Source organism: Elephas maximus, chromosome 3, assembly GCF_024166365.1.
Source record: "Elephas maximus indicus isolate mEleMax1 chromosome 3, mEleMax1 primary haplotype, whole genome shotgun sequence".
Classification (NCBI taxonomy): domain Eukaryota; kingdom Metazoa; phylum Chordata; class Mammalia; order Proboscidea; family Elephantidae; genus Elephas; species Elephas maximus.
In genome coordinates, this window is record NC_064821.1 from 69,047,455 (window position 1) to 69,066,509 (window position 19,055).

A 19,055-nucleotide genomic window follows, 5' to 3' on the forward strand; every position below is an offset into this window, starting at 1 on the left:
GGGATCGGTCCTTAGGGAGATGGAATCAGGGCCTGAGTAATTCAAGCCCCATGTTGGGTGCCAAAATTTGGTGCCTGATTAGGGTCTGTGCCCTGGAGCAGTGGAGCCAATGAAACATACTCCAGGGCAGTGGAGCCAATGAAATGTACTTCAAGTCAGATAGAGAGAGAAAGTTTATTTAGGATGTGTCCACCAACGGAGAATCTGACAGCAACTCAGGCTGTCTCTATGGAGTCCTGAAAGGCAGTTTTACATTAGAGCTTATATATGATTTTTACAGAGTTTAGAAATGTCTCCATAGCCTGCATATGGCATGGCCAGATGAATTATTCATTACAAGATAATTACAAGAGACTCTTTATCAGACTAAAGAGATACATGCCGGACATCTGGGCTCTACTCTCTATATGGGGGATCATAAGTCACAGGTGGCCAGACAGAACAAAACAAAGTCATTAACAAAGGTATCTGGAAAGGAGAAGGCAGGCAGAAAAAAACTTATAGGTTCATCATGGCGTTAGTTTTGTCAAGCTCTCAACCACCCATTTTAAAAAGGAGAAAACATGCTGGGGAATATTAGGGTCACAGAGGCCACACATGATCTGGCTCCTGCTCCCCTCTGCCTTCATCACCCACACGTGCTCCCTCAGTTGGCTCCGTCTTCCTGGCCTCCTTGCTGTTCTTACAGCACCCCTTGCCTGCTTCCGACTCAGGGCCTTTGCTGTTCCTTCTGCCTGGAACTCTTCTCCCCTGGACACCACAGACAACCTCATCACTTCCTCCCTCACTTCTCCCTGGGGTCTGTCCAAATGTCACCTCCTCAGACCCACCCTATTTTCATATAACACCCCACCATCCTTCAAGTCCTGCTTGATTCGTGCTTATAACACTTATTGCTCCCTGACATCGCACTATTTATTTATTTTCCATCTTCTGCATTAGGATGTGAGCTCTGCAAAAGCAGGAGTTTTGTGGGTTTTTGCACTGCTATATAAACCAAAGCCAGTTGCAGCCAAGTGTGCTCTGACCTATGGTGACCCCATGTGTGTCAGAGTAGAACAGTGCTCCAAAGGGTTTTCAGTGTCTGATTTTTCAGAAGTAGATTGCCAGGCCTTTCTTTCAAGGTGCATCTGGGTGGACTCAAACCTCCCACCTTTCACTTAGAAGCTTAGGACACTAACTGTTTGTACCACCCAAGGACGCCTTATAAATGAAGGCCAACACTTACTGAAATAATTAATGCATGAATGAATGAGTGAATGAACACTTAGCCAAAGTCACATAGCTAGTGTCAGAGCTGGAACTAAAACCCACATCCGTCTACTATAAATGTGCATAAATTTAACTGCTGTGTCCCACAGTTCTTCCAGAACTACCCTGACGTGGGTGCCATGATTTGCCTCATTTGGTAGAAGAGGAAGCAGGGTTTGGGGAGGGGCTTGCCTCTGGGTCACACAACGAGTCTGGGCAGAGGTCAGCTGACATTTGGACTTGAGTGCCAGGTGCAGTTTGAGACAGACATGTGACCCCAGCCCACTGTGGAAGCATCAGGGACAGGGAGGAAGTCCAGGGAGGCTGATGCTGACAGTGCACTGCCTACGCACTGACCAGAAAGGCTTCTTTGAGGGCTAGGTTCAAACCACATTTCCAGCTCTTTCCTGCCTCTTGCCTTGCTCAACTGCCCTTGCCTACAGCACCCTTCTCCCCTGACTTCCCCAGGTCCCACTTACCCTTGGAGACCCAGCTTCAGCATCACCTCTTCCAAGAGGTCTTTTCTGATCCTTTGGCTCCCTGAGACCAGCTCTATTGTAGTATCTGACTGACTGAATGAATGACTGACTGAATGAATGGATAACACTTAACCACTTTAATTCACTCATTCAACCATAAGTATTTACTGAATTCCTACTTTGTGCTGAGCACTGCGTTAGGTGGAATACAACCATTGGGCCCTGGCCTCAATGGGCTTGCAACCTAGAAGGGAGACAGACATCACAGAGGGGCAAAATGGCATGTGACCTCACAGGGCAATCAGTGAGGGCCTCAGAGGATGGGGGATTTAAACTGAGGCCTGAAGTAGGGGTTTGTTAGCCTGTGACGAGTGGAGGAGGAGTGTTCCTGGCCGAGGGCTGAGGAGACAGAGGTGTTCACTACTGCTGGCACTCAGTGCACCAGCGGTAGGTGAGAGAAGGGGCTGGGGGCGTCCCTAGGCCCAGCTGGGGAGTGAAGCAACAAATACTTTTCTAGCAGAACAGAAAGAGAAGGGGAGAACATTCTGGTGGAGGAAGTGCCGAGCTCTGGCCTGGAGGAGCCATGCAGGTAGGAGTGGGGCAGGATCTCTTGGTCTGGACAGAGCTGGCAGGTGGAAATCCCTCCCCCAACACATGTGCCCTTTCCAAGGTTCTTCAAAGTTTCTGCATTCGCAGCCTCCTCTCCTACTCCTGGAAGTAGGGTGGTCAGTAGAGACTGGAGCTCCTCCCCTTTGAGCTCCACAGTGACCTGACAGAACAGTTTCTCATTGATTCATTTAGAATTACCCAGAAGAAAACCTGGGCCCTCCCAGATCCCCAACCTGTGCTGCTAAAGCAGAAATAGTAAACAAGGCTTTGGCCCTGGCTCTATCACTTCCTTGCTGAGTGACCCTGGGCTAGTTATTTAACTACTTTAAGTCTCAATTTCCTCAGCTGTAAAAAAAAAAAATGGGCAGAATAACAACACCTGCTTAGGAAGTTGTGTGAGGAGAAAATGTGATATTATGGTTTGCAACAAATTGTTAAAATCCACCTGGAGTGGGACAGTGGGAGTGATCAGGCCATCAATGGGAGCAAACCAAGAGACTAAAGCTATTTCAGACCAGTCAGAACTCCAGTCTCGAAGCCCTGGGCTTCCAAAGGGCCAGCCTGGAAAGCTGGGTGGATAGTGAAAGCAGATATACCTGCCTTACCCTCACCCCTGTCAAAAAAAAACCTCAGGCTTTGGTAGGGAGTAGCTTTATTCAAAAAGAAAAGAGGGAAAAGGAAAGGGACTTTATAATAGTGGGGGGAGGAATACTACTATAGGGAGAACACTGCAACCTTAAAACCTGCAAGTATCTCAAAGAATTAGGGAAAATGGATTTTCTTTTCTGGACAGGGAGTAAACAAGGCTAGAAAAAAAACCCAGTGTTGGGAAGTGGGGTGAAAGGGTGACATCATGGGATAGTAATTTAGAATGTTTTATGGTGAGGTCAGCCTATTCTCTGGGAGGGGGGCCTTAGAGAGGGGTAGTATGTTGATGCCCAAGTTGAAGGTGGGCCAAAGTTCAGGGACTTGGAGCAAGCAGAGAAACTTAAGTTTGGTTAACAAGCACTTTGTTTCTGATTGGTCAGTGGGGATGAGCAATTCAGTTACTCCTTTATGAGGTAAGGAATGAGAATTGGGAGGCCTTGCCATAGGTGAACAAGGGGGCTTCCGTAAGTCACACGAGAAGGGTGGCTTTTTTCAGTAAGGAGTTTTCCTGAACACGAAGTGTGAGGTGATTTCTGTAACCATTGCTCTTTTCCAGTATCACAGGATTCAGGTAGAATTCGACATTAACACCCCTAACCCAAACCAGAGCTGACTACCATGTCCTGGTTCTCTTGGGACCTCCCTTGCAGTCCCCTTTTGTGGCATCCGGGGGTAATGAAGGATATTAGTCTGCGCTCTGCTGTGTGACCTGGGACAAGCCACGCATCTGAACCTGTCTCCTTAACTCTAAAATGGGTACACTGTGGACCTCCCAAAGGGTTGCTGCAGGGTTGCTGCCCACAAAGCATAAGGTACGGGTCACTGGCCTCATAAGTGTGTTGTAGAGGAAAAAACATCTCAAAGTTTAGTAAAGCAAAAAAGAAAGTGTTATTCAGCATATACTCAAAAAGACAAAAGTTGAGAAGCGGACAAGCATGCTGTTAGAGCCATGTCTGTCCGAAGTCCAAGGAAATTACAGAATAGACTGAAGTGGGAAAATGGACAAGCAGGCTGCTAGAGCCATGTCTGCCCGAGTCCAAGGAAGGTTACAGAGTCATCAGCATATAGTAACATTACAAACAGGCAAAACCATTGAAAGCTTCATCTTTTAACAGATTGGCTAGAAACTGTCATCCTACATTTTGAATTGTCTTTCTTAATCACTGGTACAGGTTTCAGTAAGGACAGTCAGGTGGGTCTTCACTGGTCCAACAAATTTCTATTTACTAAATGTTAATACAAGAAGATAAGAGTGGCAAGTCTTTTGTGTTCTGTTTGACTTTATGTGAAAAGTTCCCTAAAAGATATTTTCTAAGGTTATCATATGTATTGTTCTTATACCTCAGGGGCCAGTTGATGTGTCTTTGTGAGTCCTTGTGAGCCCAACTCCAGCTGGGTCACATTCTCTATGCTCAAGGACAGGGAATAATGACTCCAATATTATTTCCTAAAGCAAGTGTTACCTGCCAAACCCACGTGTCAACCATGCTCCCTCTGGAATTGCAGTTGTCTGTGTCTGTCCTGCCCAGCTACCAGACTATGTCCAAGTCCTTTGTCCAAGTCCTTCTCTGAGACCCTAATGCCCAGCACAAGCTGGAAGAAATAAGAGGTGGAGACTGTTGAACATTGAACCAGAGGCCTTGAGCTGGGGCCAAGGAGGTTCCAGGAAAGGGCAACCTGGGTGGTGTTGGGGAAATATAATTAAAAACAAAACCTACTCCCAACCCAGAAAATCTCTCCACAAAAACAGAAGAGAAAGAGAACAGTTTTATTATTGAATAAGCATTAAACCAGAATGTGAAGCAGCACAATCAGCTAAAGAGATCGCAAAGACAGAAAGAAATCTCACCCTTGACATTGCTAAGTGGATAGGACCCACTACATTCGTGTTTCCAAGATAAAATTGCTAATTTTCTAGCAACTTTATGGCTGGAGGTAGGTTTGCAATTTGAAGCCGGTTGCCGTCTAGTCCGACTCATAGCGACCCTGTAGCACAGAGTAGAACTGCCCCATGGGGTTTCCAAGGCTGTAATCTGTACAGAAGCAGACTGCCACATCTTTCTCCCATGGATCGGTTGGTGGGTTTGAACCTCTGGCCTCTGGTTAGCAGCCTAAGGCTTAACCACTGCGCCTACTAGAGATGAAATTATGCTAATTTTCCTCCAGGAAACTGGGAGGTAGGGACGTGGTCTTCCTTGATGATTACATTTCAAAAGACTGTGCCCAGGTTCTGGATGAAATATCCTAGATTTACATACTTTTCAAGGAGCTAGAGAAAGAATTTATGTTTTCTGAGTGAATTCTGAAGGAAAAGGGGGTAGGGCGAATCTCTTCCTTTATTTTCAACACGAAGAATTAAAACCTCTTATTTTTAATTTGGAGCCCTGGTAGCTTGGTGGTTAAGAGCTACGGCTGTTAACCAAAAGGTCTGCGGTTCGAATACACCAGCTGCTTCTTGGACACCCTACGGGACTGTTCTACTCTGTTCTATAGGGTGGCTATGAGTCAAACTCGACTCGATGGCTACGGGTTTGGTTATTTTTAATTTGCCAGTGGGGAGGGAGCAACTGCAAACCACCCACTTTCCATTTGGCGTCTCCAGGCCCAACAGCAGGGATCAAACTGGGTAACCAACTTGGTGCTGGGGAGAGAAGCCACCCCAGTGAATGAATAAATGAACGAACGAATGAGTGAGTAAATGCTCTAGCAGTTAGTCTCTTAAGAGAGTGCATGCTTGGTTAGCCCTTCTCCCTACTTCTCCCCACATTACATTACCTAGTTTAATCCCTTCAGCCAGTGGGGTTCGGGTTACTTTCATCTCCATTTTACAGGGTAGGAAACGGAGGCGCAGAGTGGGGAAGTGACTTGCCCAGGGGCTTCCACCTGGTCCCGCTCCTCGAGGTCGGGTCCTCCCCCTCCATGCTGGGCATGTCCCTGGCTTCGGAGTCGGAGTCCCGGATGGGGTCTGGCAGCTCGCGGTCGGCCGGTGGCTGGGCGGTGTCGACCCTGCGCTGGACCCGCGTCCTGGAGGAAGGCCCTCCGGACAGGGCGGAGCCGGGCAAACAGTCGCGCGCCGGATGGGAACAGACGAGAGGGCCATGGAGGCCGGGGGCTGCCGGTACCAGTTTCGGATCGCGCTGCTGGGGGACGCAGCCGTGGGCAAGACGTCGCTGCTGCGGCGCTACGTGGCGGGCACGCCGGGGGCCCGCGAGCCCGAGCCGGAGTTCGAGGCGGCGCCCACGGTGGGCGTCGAGTTCTACAGCCGCGCGCTGCAGCTTCAGGCCGGGCCGCGCATCAAGCTGCAGCTCTGGGACACCGCGGGCCACGAGCGCTACAGGTGCGGGCTGAGGGGGCAGGGAAACGGGCCAGGCGGAGAGGGTACATCACTTGAGCGGGGGGAGGACCAGTGCCTGTCCGGAGGCCCCTCAGAGGTGCCAGCCCCAGTGCTACCCAAGTGTTCAGGGGGTCCCTGCCCTGGGTCTGAGTCCGCTGGTCCAAACCCTCCCTCACTCCAGTCGTTCATCCCACAAAGCTCTGGGTCATGCCCACTGCAGAGGAACATTCAGCCCTGGGGGAGCTGGACTCAGACGTTGAAGTGCAGAGATTTGAATGACCTGGATACTGACAGCCTACAGGAGTACAGAGAGGGATGTGTCAGGAGATGTCAAAGCAAGAGGTATTTGAGTTGGGGCTTGAAGGTTGAGTAGGAGAATGGGGAAACAAGGATCCAAAATCTGAATGGTGAGAAGAATATGTGAACCAAGCTTGCTCCTTATCTGGGGAGCACCCAGTCTCCTGGGAGAGACACAGAAACAGAACAGAGATCACAGGGCTGTGTGAAATGAGCTATAATGGGGCCAGGGGTGGGGGGCAATGAGAAGATTCAGTGGATCTCAGGTGAGGAGGTCCTGACTCTGGAGATGTCCCAACTCACCTCCCTCTCCCTACCAGGTGCATCACCAGGTCCTTTTACCGGAATGTGGTGGGTGTCCTGCTGGTCTTTGACATGACAAACAGGAAGTCTTTTGAACACATCCAAGACTGGCACCAGGAGGTCATGGCCACCCAGGGCCCTGACAAGGCAGTCTTCCTGCTGGTTGGCCACAAGAGTGACCTGCAGAGCAGCCGTTGTGTCTCCGCCCAAGAGGCAGAGGAACTGGCCACCTCCCTGGGTATGGCCTTTGTGGAGACCTCAGCCAGAAACAACAGCAATGTGGACCTGGCCTTCAACACCCTCACCGATGCCATCCAGCAGGCCCTGCAGCAGGGGGTCATCAAGCTGGAGGAAGACTGGGGGGGTGTCCGCTTCATCCACAACACCCAGAGCCCTAGACCCCCCAGGAGGAAGCAAAACCCAGGCCCATGCCAGTGTTGACTTGGGGAGGGAAAGGGTTAAAACAGTGCCAACTCAGACTCCTGGTAGGATGGGGAGTGTTTGGCCCTCTCTGGGCGGGGGGGGGGGGGGGCGGTGGTGGTAAATGGCAGTGTGTCCTAAGGGTTAACAAACAGCACACTGACACTGTCAGGCCTCCTGGATTTGCAGTCTCAGAGCTCAGCCCTTTCTAAGGAAAGGTCTAAAGACCAGGGCTGCAAGTTCCTGTCCTCAGCCTCAGTTTCCTCATCTGTGAAATGGGGCATGAAAGACCCACCTCACAGGGTGGCTGTAGGCATGAATAGTACATGGGGTATGCTCAGCCAGAGCCTGCCACACTGTGAGAGCTGAATGACAAGAGCTGTTATCATCACTCCTTTCTCTCTTGGCTGGGATGTGGCCATTTCGGCAGCATTCCTGGAGTTGGACGCTGCGTCAGTCAGCGTCTGGATGCTGCACAGGCGATGACTGTTGTGGGGAATTCCGGCGCAAGCCTGGGTCAGAGCCTTCTTAGGTCCTCATACAAGGATGAGCCTGAGCATGGGATTAAGGTGTAGCCTCAAACCCAGGTATTATGGATTGAATTGTGTTCCCCAAAAGGCTATGTTGAAGTCCTAACCCCTGGTACCTGTAAAGGTGACCTTGTTTGGAGATGTTAACGTGAGGTCATACTAGAGTAGGGTGAGACCAAGTCGAATCAGAGTGATGACCTAATAAAAGAGGAGAAGAGACACACAGAGGAAGGACAGCCATGTGACGATGCATCTACCAGCCAAGGTGCGCCTGCAGCTCCCAGAAACTGGGGAGACTAGAAAGGATCTTCCCCTAGGAACTTTGGAGGGAACATGACCCAGCCAACACATTGATTTGGACTTCTATCCCCCAAATTGTAAGATAATAAATTTCTGTTCTTTAAAGCCACCCAGTTTGTGATGTTTTGTTTACAGCAGCTCTAGGAAACTAAGACACCAGGGTTGCTGCTCCATGTCCTCACCCCAGACCCAGGGACCGCGTCTGGGTCTGGGAGGCGGAGTGAACATAAATGAACAGCTCCTAGATACTGTGATGAGTCATCAAGATCCTCCTTCAGGGCCAAAGGACCCATACCCCCAGCTGCCCTCCAGCTGCCAGATGATAGACCTCAGCTTGCACTAGTCTGGGAGCTGCTCTTGGCTGAGGGAAGCCCTCTTACCCATGGCCATACCCCTGCTGAGGGGCAGCCCACATCAAATATTAATCTCTTGGAGCGGGGCGTGGTTTAAAGTCCTGCCCCTCTTGCCCCAACTTTGGACAGCTCTGAAGGTCAAACCCCACTTCATCACAATGGGGTCAGCTGAGGCCATTGTGACAACATCACAGCCCAAATTTTCCGTCTGCCCTAACCTGGTTCCTTCCCGTCCTCCCCCAACCAGGTATCCATCTCATGAATACTGCTTAATCAATGTTCTGCACACGTATTGCCATCTCAGAACCTACTTCCTGGGGAACCTAACCTGCAACAGGAACTGTGCTAGGCAGAGAACATCCTGGGACCATTTGGGGAAGGCTCGATGCAGGAGGTGGTGCTTACGTTGGACAGAATCTCAGCAGGTGCAGAGGATAGGTGCCTTGGGGGTGCTGTGCCAGTGAGCATAGACAGGGCATGGACCGTTGTCACAGCAGAAAAGGCACAACCACATAATTCATTTTGTTACCTTAAGCCAGTTACTCCATCTCCTTGAGCCTTAGTTTCCTTCTCAGTAAAATGTAGCTAACTGTACTTCATTTTTACTTTCATTTTAAAATGAGGGAATAAAGTACATTGGGGGAACAGTTACGGAGGCTTCCTAGAAATAGCCAAACAACTTGTGGGATTAGTTTACTGGGTTAAAAGGCTTAGAACCATAGTCTCTGGGGACAATTGGCATAATGTTAATTGGCATAACAGTTCATAAGGATAATGTTCTACATTCTAGTTTGGTGGGTAGCATCTGGGGTCTTAAAAGCTTTCAAGCAGCCGTCTAAGATACAACTGTCGGTCTCCATTCATGTGGAGCCAAAGAGAACGAAGGAAATCAAAAGCTCAAAGAAGAAACTAGTCCACAGGACTAATAGCCCACAGGAACCATGGCCTGGTCTAACCTGAGACGAGAAGAACTAGATGGTGCCCGGCTACTGCTTCTGACCATTCTGACCAGGGATACAATAGAAGGTCCTGGATAGAATGTGTGAAAAATGTAGAACAAAATTCGAATTCCTAAAAATGTCAGATCTACCGGACCAACAGAGACTAGGGGAACACCTGAAACTCTCGCCCTAAGATAACCTTTGAACTTGGAACTGAAGCTATTTCTGGAGGTCACCTTTCATCCAAGTAACAGACTGACTTATAAAATAAACAGTGTCACCCAGGAGTAATGTACTCCTTTAAACAATCAACTGTGTGAAACCAAATGGTATTTATCCAAAAGCAAAGATGAGAAGGCAAGGAGGGGGAGAGAAGCTACATCAATGGAAACAGAACAAACAGAATGGCAACAGGAATGCTGACACAATGTGAAAATTTACTAGCTAAGTGACCTTGCATAAATTACTTAAACTCTCTGGGCCTTAGTTTCCCATCTGTAAAATGAGGATAGTAATAGTTTGTCCCACAGGGTTGTTGTGAGGATTAAATACTGTGTTATGCAAACACTGCCACACTGTAGCTCTTTCTATTGCCAGTGGCTTATTATTAACCCCTCAGCAACCCTGTGAGCCTGGGCTGATCAGTCCAGGGAGGGAAACCAATTGGCTGAACGATGAGCCCTTGGCTCCCTGCTCCAACATGCTTGCCCACTGCCTCGAGCCAGACCCAGAGGTCCTCCTGCTTCAGGGATCTGATTCTACCCTCACAAAGCCCTCACCTCAAGGGGACTGTAAGTGGCTTTGGTGGGTCTGCCTCTGAAGGAGGAAGAAGCAGCCCCGCCTGGCCCTGCCCCTTCTCATCTTTGCCCTCTCCCACTAGAGGAAAGGGGCAGACAATATGGGTGGAGAGGGGAGAGGCGAAGGGGGCAGAGCACTGGAGAGCTGGAGCCTCACCTCCCGCCACAGCTCAGAACCAGACCACTTTCCTGGGAGCAGGCCCCACACCCTGTTTGCCACCACTATCACAGTACGGGCCTCTTGGTCTCTAGTACAAATGGCGCCACTGTTCTCTGCCCCCCATCTCCCTTGTGATTCAGCGGGCATGTCGCCCCAGTACTAATTTGAAGTACTAATTTGACTTGGCTGCTTAGCTCATCTGATCCTTCCCTGGCTCTCATTACCTACAGGATAAAAATCCAAATTCTTTAGGACCAGTCCAGGCCCTTCCTGATCCGGTTGGTGTCTACTGCATCATCTGCCACTTGCTCTGCCCAGCCAGATTCTTGACCACTTGCTGCCCCAAGCTTTGCGTTTGCTGCTCCCTTTGCCCAGGGCCCAACCCTCTCCTTCCTCCTTATGTTATCTGATCTGCCTGCAACACTCAGGTTAAACATCACCACATTTTGCCAGTTGCCAAAGATAGGGCAGGCTTTGCAGTCAAACCTGGATTTGAAACCCAGCTTCACATGTACTAGTTGTGGGACATGGGCACCTAAGTCTCAATGGACCCATCTGTAAAATGGGATGATAATACCTAATGTATAGGATTTTTCAAAGGATTAAATGAGAAATCAAAGGCACTGCTTGTCATGCAGTAGGCATTCAGGAAATGGAAGTTCCCTTCTCCTTACTCTGAGGGTTTTGGTATTCATCAGTACAAGGGAACAGAGACTACCAAAGGAAACACTTTGGGGAAATAACAAGGATTATAGTCTCTAACAAAGTTCTTAAAGGTCGTGACCCCTTCTGGCAATGTGGACTTGGCTCTGCTTTCTTACTAAGGGTAAAGTTCTGGAATCTTCCCTTTGAGTCTAGCGCTAGGCTGCTTACGTGTGCAGAAGCTCTTTCTCTGAGATGGGACCCTGGCCAAACCCTCCAGCTTGCTTGCAGGACTGCAGTCAGGCTTCCTCCCTCCAGGCCTTTGTATGAGCTGCTTCCCTGGCCTGAAACATCCTGTCCTCCCACCTTTTCTTTGTTTTGTTTGAAAATCTTGCAACCCAGGACTGAAGGTCTGCAGCCCCTGCCTACTCTGGGAGTCACTGAAACCTAATGCCTGCAGGACGACCCATCATGTCCACCAGGCGCAGGCTAGAACCAAAGACAACTGAGCTGGAGCCCAGCCTCGATCCTCTACACTCTCTGAGCCTGTCTCTTCATGGCAAAATGAGAACTAGTCCTACACCACAGGGTTGTTAGAGGATTAGATATGATGGCTTGTTTTTTTTTTTTTTCTTCTTTTTTATTTTATTTTATTTTATTATTATTTTTTTTTTATAACTTTTATTAAACTTCAAGTGAACGTTTACAAATCCAATCAGTCTGTCACATATAAGTTTACATACATCTCGCTCCCTACTCCCACTTACTCTCCCCCTCTTGAGTCAGCCCTTTCAGTCTCTCCTTTCTTGACAATTTTGCCTGCTTCCCTCTCTCTCTATCCTCCCATCCCCCCTCCAGACAAGAGTTGCCAACACAATCTCAAGTGTCCACCTGATATAATTAGCTCACTCTTCATCAGCGTCTCTCTCCCACCCGCTGACCAGTCCCTTTCATGTCTGATGAGTTGTCTTCGGGGATGGTTCCTGTCCTGTGTCAACAGAAGGTCTAGGGAGCATGGCCGCCGGGATTCCTCTAGTCTCAGTCAGACCATTAAGTTTGGTCTTTTTATGAGAATTTGGGGTCTGCATCCCACTGATCTCCTGCTCCCTCAGGGGTCCTCTGGTGTGCTCCCTGTCAGGGCAGTCATCGATTGTGGCCGGGCACCACCTAGTTCTTCTGGTCTCAGGATGATGTAGGTCTCTGGTTCATGTGGCCCTTTCTGTCTCTTGGGCTCCTAGTTGTCGTGTGGCCTTGGTGTTCTTCATTTTCCTTTGCTCCAGGTGGGTTGAGACCAATTGCTGCATCTTAGATGGCTGCTTGTTAGCATTTAAGACCCCAGACACCACATTTCAAAGTGGGATGCAGAATGATTTCATAATAGAATTATTTTGCCAATTGACTTAGAAGTCCCCGCAAACCATGTTCCCCAGACCCCCGCGCTTGCTCCGCTGACCTTTGAAGCATTCATTTTATCCCGGAAACTTCTTTGCTTTTGGTCCAGTCCAACTGAGCTGACCTTCCATGTATTGAGTGTTGTCTTTCCCTTCACCTAAAGCAGTTCTTATCTACTGATTAATCAATAAAAAACCCTCTCCCACCCTCCCTCCCTCCCCCCCTCGTAACCACAAAAGTATGTGTTCTTCTCAGGTTTACTATTTCTCACGATCTTATAATAGTGCTCTTATACAATATTTGTCCTTTTGCCTCTGACTCATTTCGCTCAGCATAATGCCTTCCAGGTTCCTCCATGTTATGAAATGTTTCACAGATTCGTCACTGTTCTTTATCGATGCGTAGTATTCCATTGTGTGAATATACCACAATTTATTTACCCATTCATCCGTTGATGGACACCTTGGTTGCTTCCAACTTTTTGCTATTGTAAACAGAGCTGCAATAAACATGGGTGTGCATATATCTGTTTGTATGAAGGCTCTTGTATCTCTAGGGTATATTCCTAGGAGTGGGATTTCTGGGTTGTATGGTAGTTCTATTTCTAACTGTTTAAGATAACGCCAGATAGATTTCCAAAGTGGTTGTACCATTTTACATTCCCACCAGCAGTGTATGAGAGTTCCAATCTCTCCGCAGCCTCTCCAACATTTATTATTTTGTGTTTTTTGGATTAATGCCAGTCTAGTTGGTGTGAGATGGAATCTCATCGTAGTTTTAATTTGCATTTCTCTAATGGCTAATGATCGAGAGCATTTTCTCATGTATCTGTTGGCTGCCTGAATATCTTCTTTAGTGAAATGTGTGTTCATATCCTTTGCCCACTTCTTGATTGGGTTGTTTGCCTTTTTGTGGTTGAGTTTTGACAGAATCATGTAGATTTTAGAGATCAGGCGCTGGTCGGAGATGTCATAGCTGAAAATTCTTTCCCAATCTGTAGGTGGTCTTTTTACTCTTTTGGTGAAGTCTTTAGATGAGCATAGGTGTTTGATTTTTAGGAGCTCCCAGTTATCGGGTTTCTCTTCATCATTTTTGGTAATGTTTTGTATTCTGTTTATACCTTGTATTAGGGCTCCTAGGGTTGTCCCAATTTTTTCTTCCATGATCTTTATCGTTTTAGTCTTTATGTTTAGGTCTTTGATCCACTTGGAGTTAGTTTTTGTGCATGGTGTGAGGTATCGGTCCTGTTTCATTTTTTTGCAAATGGATATCCAGTTATGCCAGCACCATTTGTTAAAAAGGCTATCTTTTCCCCAGTTAATTGACACTGGTCCTTTGTCAAATATCAGCTGCTCATACGTGGATGTATCTATGTCTGGGTTCTCAATTCTGTTCCATTGGTCTATGTGTCTGTTGTTGTACCAATACCAGGCTGTTTTGACTACTGTGGCTGTATAATAGGTTCTGAAGTCAGGTAAGGTGAGGCCTCCCACTTTCTTCTTCTTTTTCAGTAGTGCTTTGCTTATCCAGGGCTTCTTTCCCTTCCATATGAAATTGGTGATTTGTTTCTCTATCCCCTTAAAATATGACATTGGAATTTGGATCGGAAGTGCGTTAAATGTATAGATGGCTTTTGGTAGAATAGACATTTTTACTATGTTAACTCTTCCTATCCATGAGCAAGGTATGTTTTTCCACTTAAGTATGTCCTTTTGGATTTCTTGTAGTAGAGCTTTGTAGTTTTCTTTGTATAGGTCTTTTACATCTTTGGTAAGATTTATTCCTAAGTATCTTATCTTCTTGGGGGCTACTGTGAATGGTATTGATTTGGTTATTTCCTCTTCGGTGTTCTTTTTGTTGATGTAGAGGAATCCAAGTGATTTTTGTATGTTTATTTTATAACCTGAGACTCTGCCAAACTCTTCTATTAGTTTCAGTAGTTTTCTGGAGGATTCCTTAGGGTTTTCTGTGTATATAATCATGTCATCTGCAAATAGTGATAACTTTACTTCTTCCTTGCCAATCCGGATACCTTTTATTTCTTTGTCTAGCCTAATTGCCCTGGCTAAGACTTCCAACACGATGTTGAATAAGAGCGGTGATAAAGGGCATCCTTGTCTGGTTCCCGTTCTCAAGGGAAATGCTTTCAGGTTCTCTCCATTTAGAGTGATATTGGCTGTTGGCTTTGCATAGATGCCCTTTATTATGTTGAGGAATTTTCCTTCAATTCCTATTTTGGTAAGAGTTTTTATCATGAATGGGTGTTGGACTTTGTCAAATGCTGATGGCTTGTTTCAATTCCTTCTGTTCACAGCCTTCTTTGTCTTTGCGTGTGCTGCTCTCTTGACTGGAATGTCCTTGCTCCATCCCCGTTGAGACTCTGCTTATGCTTTCAGGCTCAGCTCAAATGGCACCTTACTTAATGTATCAGTTCCTTCTCTGAGCCTTCGGGGCACTTGATGACACTCTTCTTTGGAGATTTCAGGCACTGTTGTCTAATAGTTTATTGCTCCACTAGACTGTAGATCTTCAAGGCCAGGGCTGTGTTTGATTTCTCTTGGGGAGGCTGCCTTGGGTAGGGGAACATTGGGCTTGGGGTTGAGACTCGGTTCTCGGTCTGGCTTAGCCATTTCCTAGCTGTGTGACCTTGCACCAGTCATTTCCCCCATTTGAGCTTCAGTTCCCTCACCTATATTAAGGATTGTTGTGTGGAAAGCTTGCTTTTTAAAAACTATTATGGAATTTTTCAAACATATCCGAGAATAAAGAAAATAGTATATAAAATGGCATAAAGAAATCCTTGTACCCATAACTCAGCTCCAACAAGTATCAGAATGTATGGCTAAGCCTTGTTGCACTGATCACCCTCGCTTGGTGAATATTTATTCTTGGGAGCTCAGCCTTGCATACAGCAGGTAGTCTGTTTGTTGCTCACAGGTGTGGGAGGACCTTCCCAGGATTCCTGGCTGAGCCATCTCCTCCCAGCTGTGCTAGAAGTCCCAGTGTTGGGAAAGGAAGCTTTGCATTGCTCAACCCTTGCTCCCTGCAGCTCTAGGCCCAGGGCTGGGACTCAGGCTTGGAGGGAGGAAGAGAGAGATATCCTAGCACATGAAGACTATGACCTGCTATCCAGTCTTTCAGGCCACCACCTGGGGACTGCTCCGGATGGAAATAGGAGACAGGACTACTGTTCTGGGAAACCCTGCTTCTGTCTTGGTGGGACCCAGCTCTGCAGGGTGGTTTCAAATGGCACTCTATAACATTGTCTCTTTGCACAGCTATGGTGATGGCTTTTCTAAGCCCAGGTCTGGGTGTGTCCCGGGGCACCTAGACCCAGAAGCCCCTGTCTTTGAGTTCTAGTTCCACTTCTCTCTATGCAAGTCTGAACCAGCCTCAGGGCTGTGTGGCTTGTGCCTTAGCTTTGGCCTCTCTTCGCCTTTGTGCTTCACCCAGACACTGGGGGGTGGAAGCTGGGGTCCAAATGAAGCTTCAGTTCTAGGACACAGCTAGTCAGGCAAGGTTCCAGTGAGTATGACAGCTGCAGGCCCTTACCCCCTCACCTTCACCACCCCACCCGTGAGGGCCAGGGGACAGCCCATCCACGAGGCCTGCTGCCCAGGTAAAATCACAGAATTTCAGCCAGAGAAGGGGCTTTGGAAGCCATTAAGAAGGAAGGACTCTTGATCAATAGCACAAGTCTGAGTCCTGGCCTGCCCAGTGACCCTGGTGAGGTCACATGAGCAATCTTGACCTCAGTGTCCTCACCTGTAAAGTAAGAGGGCATCCTGGATGATCACCAGTCATCTGTCAGTTTGTTGTACTGTGGTGGCTTGCATGTTCCTGTGATGCTAGAAGCTATGCCACCGATATTTTAAACATCAGCAGGGTCACCCATGGTAGGCAGGTCTCAGCAGAGCTTCCAGACTAAGACAGACTGGGAATAAAGACCTGGCAATCTACTTCTGATAAAATTCACCAGTGAAAACCTTAGGGATAGCAATCGATTGTCTGATATAGTGCCAGAAGATGAGCCCCTCAGGCTGGAAGCCACTCAAAACAGACTGAGGAAGGGCTGCCTCCTCAAAGTAGAGTTGGCCTTAATGATATTGATGGGGTAAAGCTTTCGGGACCTTCATTTGCTGATGTGGCACAACTCAAAATGAGAAGAAACAACTGCAAATATCCATTAATAATTGGAATGTGGAATGTACAAAGTCTGAATCAAGGAAAATTGGAAGCCATCAAAAATGAAATGGAAGGCTTAAAGATCGATATCCTAGGCATTAGTGAGCTGAAATGGACTGGTATTGGCCACTTTGAATCGGACAATCATATGGTCTTCTATGCTGGGAATGACAAATTGAAGTGGGCTGGCATCACGCTCATCATTAAAAAGAACATTTCAAGATCAATTCTGAAATACAATGCTGTCAGTGATAGGGTAATAGCCATACACCTACAAGGAAGACCAGTTAATTATTCAAATTTATGCACCAACCATTAATGCTCAAGACGAAGAAATTCAAGTTTTTATCAACTTCTGCAGTCTGAAAATGATTGAACATGCAATCAGGACACATTGATAATTACTGGAGATTGGAATGCAAAAGGTGGAAACAAAGAAGGATCAGTAGTTGAAAAATATGGCTTTGATGATAAAAACAACATGGGAGATCACATGATAGAATTTTGCAAGACCAATGACTTATTCACTGGAAATACCTTTTTTCAACAACATAAACAGTGACTATACACGCAGACCTCACCAGATGGAAGACACAGGAATCAAACTGACTACATCTGTGGAAAGAGATGACGGAGAAGCTCAATATCATCAGTCAGAAGAAGGCCAGGGGCCAACTGTGGAACAGACCATCAACTGCTTTATGTACAAGTTCAAATTGAAGCTGAAAAAAATGAAAACATGTCCAAGAGAGCCAAAGCGCGACCTTGAGTACATCCCACTCAAATTTAGAGACCATCTCAAGAACAGGTTTGACACACTGAACACTAATGACTGAAGACCAGATGAGTTGGGGGCTGACATCAATGACATTATACATGAAGGAAGCAAAAGATAATTAAAAAGACAGAAAAAAAAAAAAAAAGACCAAAATGGATGTCAGAAGAGAGTCTGAAACTTGCTCTTGAACATTGAGTAGCTAAAGCAAAAGAAAGAAATGATGAAGTGGAGGAGCTGAGCAGAAGATTTCAAAGGGCGGCTAAAAAAGGCAAAGTATTATAATGAAATGTGCAAAGACCTGCAGTTAGAAAACCAGAAGGGAAGAACATGTTCGGAATTTCTCAAGCTGAAAGAACTAAAGAAAAAATTCAGACCTTAAGTTGCAGTATTGAAGGGTTCTATGGGCAAAAATGTGAACTATGTGGGTAGCATCAAAAGAAGACAGAAGGAATACAGAGTCACTGTACCAAAAAGAATTGGTTGATGTTCAACTATTTCAGGAGGTAGTATATGTTCAAGAACTGATGGTACTGAAGGAAGAAGTCCAAGCTGCACTGAAGGCATTAGTGAAAAACAAGGGTCCAGGAATTGACAGAATACCAATTCAGATGTTTCAACAAACAGAGGCAATGCTGGAAGCGCTCATTCACCTATGCCCACCAATATGGAAGACAGCTACTTGGCAAACAGACTAGAAGACATCATAAACATGCCTATTCCAAATAAAGGTGATCCAAGAGAATGCAAAAATTATCGAACGATATCATTAGTACCACATGGAAGTATAATTTTGCTGAAGATAATTCAAAAACAGTTGCAGCAGTACATCAACAAGGAACTGCCAGAAATTCAAGCCGGATTCAGAAGAGGACTTGGAATGAGGGATATTGCTGCTGATGTCAGATGGATCTTGGCTGAAAACAGAAAACACAAGAAAGATGTTTACCTGTGTCTTATTGACTATGTGAAGGTATTCAACTCTGTGGATCATAACAAATTATGGATAACATTGTGAAGAATGGGAATTCCAGAACACTTAATTGTGCTCATACAGAACCTGTATAAAAACCAAGAGGCAGTCATTCTAATGGAACAAGGGCATAACGTGTGGTTTAAAATCAGGAAAGGTGTGGATCAGGGTTGTATCCTTTCACCATACTTATTCAATCTGTGTGTTAGGCAAATAATCCAAGAAGATGTACTATACGAAGAACACAGCAACAGGATTGGTGGAAGACTCATTAACAACCTGCAACATGCAGATGATACAACCTCGCTTGCTGAAAGTGAAGAGGACTTGAAGCACTTACTGATGAAGATCAAAGACTATACAGCCTTCAGTATGGATTACACCTTAACATAAAGAGAACAAAAATCCTCACAAATCAATCAATAAATGATAAATGGAGAAAATATTGACATTGTCAAGGATTTCATTTCACTTGAAGCCACAATCAATGCTCACAGAAGCATCAGTCAAGAAATCAAACACAGTGCACTGAGCAAATTTGCTGCAGAAGACCTCTTGAAAGTATTAAAAAGCAAAGATATCACTTTGAGGACTAAGGTTCGCCTCACCCAAGCCACCGTGCTTTTAATCATCTCATATGCATGTGAAAGCTGGAGGCTGAACAAG

At 46.6% G+C, this 19,055-nt stretch overlaps 1 protein-coding gene across 1 annotated transcript; it reads left to right on the forward strand.

Moving 5' to 3' along the window:
- Window positions 1–5,830: 5,830 nt before the first annotated feature.
- Window positions 5,831–7,398, forward strand: RAB42 (RAB42, member RAS oncogene family). Its single transcript, XM_049875915.1, has 2 exons — window positions 5,831–6,324; window positions 6,939–7,398. The coding sequence occupies exons 1-2, from the start codon at window positions 6,065–6,067 to the stop codon at window positions 7,360–7,362; spliced, it is 684 nt and encodes a 227-aa protein (XP_049731872.1). The 5' UTR covers window positions 5,831–6,064; the 3' UTR covers window positions 7,363–7,398.
- The last annotated feature ends 11,657 nt before the right edge of the window (window positions 7,399–19,055 follow it).